At 46.0% G+C, this 7,424-nt stretch overlaps 2 protein-coding genes across 3 annotated transcripts in view; one reads left to right on the top strand and one right to left on the bottom strand.

The window, feature by feature from the left end:
* On the bottom strand, positions 1 to 4,815 carry Ebna1bp2 (EBNA1 binding protein 2). The gene is made up of 9 exons (XM_031378444.1): positions 4,648 to 4,815; positions 4,480 to 4,563; positions 4,114 to 4,286; positions 3,455 to 3,578; positions 2,478 to 2,567; positions 2,182 to 2,257; positions 1,865 to 1,961; positions 305 to 467; positions 1 to 169 (listed from the first exon to the last, which is right to left on the bottom strand). The coding sequence occupies exons 1-9, from the start codon at positions 4,711 to 4,713 to the stop codon at positions 119 to 121; spliced, it is 924 nt and encodes a 307-aa protein (XP_031234304.1). The 5' UTR covers positions 4,714 to 4,815; the 3' UTR covers positions 1 to 118.
* Positions 4,816 to 4,852: 37 nt separating this feature from the next.
* Cfap57 (cilia and flagella associated protein 57) overlaps positions 4,853 to 7,424 on the top strand; it is a 77,688-nt gene continuing 75,116 nt past the window's right edge. For both annotated transcript variants that reach the window (XM_031378443.1, XM_031378442.1), the window contains exons 1-2: positions 4,853 to 4,969; positions 5,261 to 5,422. In XM_031378443.1, the coding sequence (XP_031234303.1) occupies positions 5,266 to 5,422 (157 nt within the window). In that variant the 5' untranslated portion in view covers positions 4,853 to 4,969; positions 5,261 to 5,265. The remainder of the gene's footprint in view (positions 4,970 to 5,260; positions 5,423 to 7,424) is intronic.

Below are 7,424 nucleotides of genomic sequence, written 5' to 3'. Positions count from 1 at the left end.
TATCTTTCTTCCATAAGTTTAATTTATTAAAATAATTTTCTACAAAAAGCAGGACGGACACTCTGAGTGTGCTGTACATCCCCTTCTCCTGGGTTCTTAGACAAGGCAATGATGCTACTCAGCGCGCTTTGCTCTTCAGCTTCTGTCTTGTTCGTTTTCCAGGTCTCTTCTGCACAAACAAAACAAAAACCATTATGTTGTCACACATAGCACTTGGCCTTCTGTGCCAGGGTAAGGAGTCAAGGGGAGTAGAAAGGGGATTGAGAAGAGACTGGTCAGGGCCCCAACCTGGACCCTCACTTACATTTGCCCCTTTCTTCCCAGGCCGCCTGGGGCCCTTGCCATGAGCCACCTTGCCTCGGAAGCTGGAGACGTCATCGTAGCTCTCTCGAGTGTTCCACTTGGAGCCTTTCTTCTTTCCACCAAAACCAAACTTCTGATTTTTGTATCTTCGTTTGGCATTAGGCCTGGAAAAGGTGGTCCCACAGAAAGTGCACTATAAACCCCATGAGCCTTATGGCTGGGTGACAGCCACAGGTAAGTCTCTGCAGTCCTTAGGGCTCTCCTTGGCTTATATTTTTACTCTACAAACCACCCAGGTAAACTCATCTGTTCATAAAATAACTCCCGAGAAGGAAAACTAACAAAGAAAATGCAGAAAGGATCTATAAACACCACCAGCTCCCTGCTTCCACTGGCATCCATTGTAACACAATGGACAAAGTCAGTTAGCATTCAAATGTAACAAGCTTTAAAAACTTCTCAAATCCTGTCAAACCATGCTGCCCACCCCACCCCCCACCCCCGACTGGTTCCAGTTCCTTAGAAATGCCAACTTGCTGGCCGGGCGGTGATGGCACAAACCTTTAATCCCAACACCTGGGAGGCAGAGGTAGGCAGATTTCTGAGTTCGAGGCTGGCCTGGTATAAAGAGTTCCAGGATAGACAAGGCTATACAGAGAAACCCTGTCTCAGAAACAAACAAAACAAAACAAAACAAACAAACAAAAAAAGGAATGCCAACTTGGGATTGGTGCCTACCATTGGCCCAGCACAGACCTTTCTCTGCTTGTCTGACATCTTAATTACCCTCACCCGATTTTCTAGTGCATGGCACTTGTGATGCATCACCCTTGCTCACTGGGGCTTCTGAGGAAGTGGAGACTAAACCTCCACTTCCCTAACTACCTTTTATTTACACACACAACTCTGTTAGCTTCTCAAAACGGGAAGATGACTCGCCTATCACTGAGTCAAATGACTGCTATCCCCCTAATGCCAACAAGATGAAGGTTCCCTAAGTCCTGGCCTCACATCTCTGTGCCTCTGCTCATCCATCTTTCTCTAAACACCTCTCTCCCACTCTCCTGCCCTGGTGTTCATGTCCTTCACATCAGGCTCAGGTGGTCTATCTGATGCTATCCCCAGACTGTGCCAGGACTTTAATCGTGCTTCCACACTAATGTCCTGATATATCCAGAAATCACCACCCTCGGGTCAGAGAGTGATACTGAAAAGAGGAGCAATGAGCTGCCAACTCTCTTTCAATCTCCACGGCAATTACAAGGGAAGTGCTTGAAGCCTCCCTCCTAGTGGTGGCTGGACCTAGATCTTCTGGCTGACTCCCCACCATCACTCTGAGGGTCATGGAGTAGAACAGTCATTTGACATTCACCTCAAATGATCCAGGTACCAATTTCCACCTTCAAACATTGCTATAGCCAGGGACCACCCCACAGTATCAAAGTCTCCGACCCTTGAGCAGCAGTAGCCCACGCTAGAGGCCTTCCCTGGAGAGTTCCCTCACCGGACTGATGGTTGGCCATCAAAAGACTGACAAAACTAAACCCAAACCTATACTTACCCTTTACTCGTCTGCTGGCCTTTAGCTCCCCCTGCCTTTGCACCACGCTCCACAGGCTTCTGATCGCCCTCAAGGAAATCCAGCTTATCAGAGAAGCCTGTGCAGGAAAGAGCATTCCCGTTAGCACTCTATATCTAGGACATTCAAGACATGGCTGGTATTCACTAACTGCTTGTTCCCCACACCATTTGCCTAATATAAGCCCAGTAGATTAAAACCAAAATAACTGTGAAGCACTAGAGAGTTCCCTTGGTTCTAAGGTACTGATACCCAGGCTCCCCTACACTCTTAGCAGACAGACAGACAGACACACTGACCTTTCTGGTATTTCTTGATGGCATTCATCATATGTGCTTTCTCTCGCTGCCTCTTCTGAAGGACCTCAGTTTGCACCTGTGAGACAGATACAATGTCAGTCGTGCATCCCAAACCATGACTCCAGAGACGACCAGCTCAGCCACTGCCACCACACTATGTTGGATATACCCAGGTGTCCCATGGTACCAAGTGAACCTGTGCTCAGGGATACCACCAGACATACTTTACCAGGATCAAACAGGCTCAGGCAGACCCACTACAGTCTGCCCTGACCCATGTAGGTGCTCCTTCTCACCTTCTTTCCATACTTCCTAAGCGCTCGAAGTTGCTTGGCCTTTTCAGATTTCTCCATGGCAGCCTGTTTAGTCTGCAGCTTCTGTCGAATCTAAAACACAGGATGTTGTTATTTGAAGCACACTAGAATGGGGCTCCAGTGTTTCACTAGCTCTGACAGCTGTGGAACTCATGTACTTTCCTACATTTCCACATTAAGACAATACAGTCCCAAAACTGAGCCTGGTACCAAAAGTGTCAGTGGGCAGCCAGAGCTTAAAAGCGGCCCTGCCTCTCCAAGCATGCTTGTTCCGTCACAAAGCTACCTACTTATCTATCATACAGGACCTATTTCTCCACAGATTAAGGCCAAACTTCGACGTTTTAATGGTCCACATCTGTAACAAAGTTCCTGTACACTGGTACCCTGCCTCTTCTATCACATACACACTGTGCCAAAAGCATTAAGTAGTTATCAGTGTGACTCTCAGATATAGATGGATCTGTGCTTGTCTCGGGGTTGGCCTCGGAGTACCACCTATAATTCTCTAAGATAAAGACTGAGACCAAAGGAACACTTTAAATACATCCTGGATGTGACGTCGTTTTTTTCTCCCAAAGTTAAATGAAGATCAAATCTCCCACACTATATCTGAGTTTCCGTCTCTAAAATGCTAACGGCCCAGAGAAGAAAAGCCAGTCTAAAAGCAGTACTATTCTCCTTGGCATTGCTGGGCCCAGAACTGTAAGACTATTGTATCTGTACATTCCACTCACTCTGACAGGGAAGAAATATACAAGCCTTCTTATTGTAAGGACCACACTTCATCCAGACCTTCTCTCCCTAATTTACCTAGGTGATTGGCATGCCTCTGAAGCAGAGACTGTAGAAATATTGGTGATAAACAGTACGAGTCTTTTTTTTTTTTAAAGACTACAGCAATGAGCCAGCTGAACAAATGGACTTCAGAGGAGTGACTTTCCAGAGGAAAAACTTACCTTTTGCATCTGCTGATCAGACTTGGCCATTTCTGCAAAATAATCGGTGGGCCTCTTCGTAGGGACTTGGAGCTGATGGAGTCGAGGTAATACTGCAAGCACTGCAGCCTGGGCCTGCCGGTAGCTGAGATTACAGGGCAGGGTGAAATGAGGGGAGGGGAAAGGCATTCATTTCTTCTTACTGCCTCTCAGAAGTTGCCTAACCTAAGAGCTATCACATCCCACCAGCACTGGCAAGATAAGACAAACATGTCAACTAAAACTTCACTAATTTCACATATAACTGAAATCTCATTTTATGTTTATTCATAAGGGGAAAAATACTTCCAAGAGTAAGTCAGTTTAAAACAACGGGCTTATTAAATACAGCACAAACCATGAACTGTTTCCCAATCATTACAGAAAGACCACTCAAACATTCCCTAGGCAAAGTCTGTTCTTAGGATTGAAGACACCCACACAAACTTCATATGAATTATTTTGAAACATCCCTCAAGCAGGGTGCTGGTTAAATGGTGGCCAAGAACCTATTCTTTCGAACAGAGGAACCCCCTAGCTCCACGCTCAGGCTCGTGCTAACTCCCCAGTGCCTCTGAGGTTGCAGGCACACTAAGATCCCCTTCCTGTAACTCTTATCAAAAAACCCATAACAAACATACAAACTCATTTCCCTCTGGAAGTCATCTTCTGGATTAACGCCTTTCTTCTGGTCCTTGTTCTGGGGTGTTGACTGAGTTTCACTAACTTCTGGCACTGGACCCAGGGTCACATCGAGCCTTTCAACCCACTCCAGATCCCGTTTGAATTCAGCCAAGCACTGCTTCAGGCCATTCTAGGTAAGTCAGACACGGCACTCATAAGAACCGCGAGTTTGTTTCTCTCAACCCCAAAGTCCTATGCTAAATATACGCACAGGACGACGACCGCAGCGCAGGGTACATCTTTCCCACAAGAATCGGCCTCCCAAGAAGCACAGCGCCTGTGCACATGCCGTTCCAGGGACCCCGACCCTCGCGCGAGCTCACCACGTCATTCACCGCCTTCTTCGGCTTCTCTAGCACGACGTTGAGGCCTGGCTTCAGGAGTCCGCGGGAAAACGCATCCTGCAACTACAGACCGGGGCGCCTCAGCACCGAAAAGCTAAATAAAGTCCGCGTTCCACCCCCTGCCCCGCTAACTCCGCTTCCGCCTACCTCGTGATCGGAGGCCAGGCACTCATCGGATTCCGAGTCCGAGTCTGAAAGCGGAGGGGTGTCCATCTCGCGGCTTCCTGCCCCGCGAGGCTCGGCTGCCACTCCACGTGCCCACAAACAGCAGCACCACCAACAAATTCTCCACTCGCTTCTGGCTTTTCAACAGGGACTTCCGCTTCCGGGCGCATAGCCGCACTTCCGGTTTTCTCGTTGCTATAGGAACTGCTCTGGCGTTTGGGCGTTCCCGGATTGCTTCGGATCTTTAGGAAGAACACCTACGGATCCCCGCGTAGTCTAGTAACCCAGAGCCGTGAAGCAAGAGGTGATGAGTTTCTCTGGGGTCCTCCTAAGAGCCTGAGGGCGTTGGGAGTGCAGGAGAGGAAGGCAAAGCTCGGAAAGAGCCGCGGGAGTGGGGTGAAGGGGAAGAGGAGTCTAGCGGCGAGGCGATGGAGGGGCGAGGCTGGGTCAGGCAGGGGCGGGCCCTAGGACGAGCCCAAGGCTGGGCGGGGCCGTGGGCGGGGCCGGCCCATGGGCGGGGCGGGGCAGGGAGATGCGCTGTGCGTCTTCACTCCCACTTGCTTGCCTCTTCATCTTTTGCAATACTCTTTGACAGGTACCATGTCTACCGTGGTAGCTCAGACGCTTCATGTTTTCGGTCTCCGGTCTCACGTGACCAACAATATCTTCTTCTTCGATGAACAGATCATTATATTTCCTTCAGGAAATCACTGTGTGAAGTACAATCTAGATCAGAAATGGCAAAAATTCATTGCAGGTAAAAAAAAAAAAAAAAAGAAAAGAAAAAAAGCCCACCTTTCCCATCCTGGCACATACATTAAAGGCATGTGCTACACAGAACCGCACAATCTCAACGACTGTGAAGATTTTTTTTTTGATAACTGGGTTATCCACATAGTTTTATAAATGTAGAGAAAATAAATGTCAATTTATACTGTTTAATCATAGATTAACCTGACACAAGTAGCACGTAAAACAACACTTGTTTTAAAAGTACTTTTTCTTAGTGACTTCAGAGAACAATTACTTTAAAAAGTATTTTTCTTGCCAGGTGGTGGTGGCACACGCCTTTAATCCCAGCACTTGGGAGGCAGAGGCAGGCAGATTTCTGAGTTCGAGGCCAGCCTGGTCTACAGAGTGAGTTCCAGGACAGCCAGAGCTATACAAAGAAACCCTGTCTCGAAAAACCAAACCAAAAAAAAAAAAAGTATTTTTCTTGTATTCTCCTGTAGTTGGGTTTGTCCTCACCACAGCCCTCTTTTGAGTCTGTTTCAAGAGTACATGATCTTCATTGAACCCTTGTATGATGGAGACACTGGAAATTTTATCTTTTGTTTGTTTGTTTCTTTGTTTGTTTTTGGTTTTGGAAGACAGGGTTTCTCTATATAGCTCTGGCTGTCCTGGAACTCTCACTTTGTAGACCAGGCTGACTGCAAAAATCTGCCTGTCTCTGCCTCCCAAGTGCAGGGATTAAAGGTGTGCATTGCCACTGCCCGGCTTGGAAATTTTATCTTAAGAGACAAATAATCTTTCTTTAGAACCTGCCTCCTGTTTTTTGTTTACATTAGTTCAGGCAATGATATTCATGACATTCCCCCCACTTTTTTGTGTGTTGACCATTTTTATTGTTTCATATGCATATATAAAAGACCACACTACATATATGTAATCATTAATAAGTCACTATTACATGAAGACCTGTGCACCCAGACACCCAGACTCAGCCAGTTCCAGGGCTTCTTCATGCTTTCTGCTTAACCCACTCCACACCCACACCATCCAATCTTGGGCCTTACACTGTTTAACCACACATCTGTGTAACCTTACACAAAGTATACTTTTGCTTTCACAATTTCTCTACTTGTTACAAATGGGATAATAGTCTGTTCTTTTGCACACATGTAACTGAGTCTATTTCATTGCAATATGGCATTCCAATCTGGGAATGAAGACACCCATACACAGATATTACATAGCCATTCTAGATTTGAGGGGCATGTGGGAAATAACAATTATTTGTTATTAGAAGCATGACTCCATAACCACTCTTCCATTCACATATCTGCAAAGATTTTCCAGGACATACAGCCAAAACTAAAATTACTGAAAAATGTGACTATATTGGTTTATAAATTCCCACCAACAATGCATAAGGGTCCCTGTCACCCCACCCTCATTAACCTTTGGTATTGTCCAACTTCCTATTTTGGGTGTGTAATTCTAGTAATCCAAAAAAGGAATCTTGTTTTAGATACATGTCTGTGTTACTAATTAAGATGACTATCTTTTCACATAGTTATAGAATATCCCTAGGGGTTTTTAATATTTACTTATTTATTTTAAAGAGTTATGATGTATACAGTGTTCTGCCTGAATGTATGCCTGCAGGCCAGATGAGGGCACCAGATCTCATTATAGATGGTCGTGAGCCACTATGTGGTTGCTGGGAATTGAACTCATGACCTCTGGAAGAACATCCAGTGCTCTTAACCTCTGAGCCATCTGTTCAGCCCCTGGAATATCCCTGGTTTTATGTAAGGTTTTGTTGTAAGGGGTAACTCTAATTATAGACATATTTTACATATTCTGTAAATCATTTGTCAGGTATATGTGTTAGAAATCATTAGCTAAGCAGTAGTGCCTTTAATCCCAGCACTGGAGAGACAGGGGCAGATAGATCTCTGAGTTTGAGGCCAACCTGTTCTGCAGAGTGAGTTCTGGGACAACCAGAGCTACACAAAGAAAGCCTGTCACAAAAA

The sequence above is a fragment of the Mastomys coucha genome, unplaced genomic scaffold (genome assembly GCF_008632895.1).
Source record: "Mastomys coucha isolate ucsf_1 unplaced genomic scaffold, UCSF_Mcou_1 pScaffold18, whole genome shotgun sequence".
In the NCBI taxonomy this organism is placed as follows: domain Eukaryota; kingdom Metazoa; phylum Chordata; class Mammalia; order Rodentia; family Muridae; genus Mastomys; species Mastomys coucha.
Note: the sequence above shows the minus strand (reverse complement) of the source record. Positions and strands in the feature narration are given on the sequence as shown.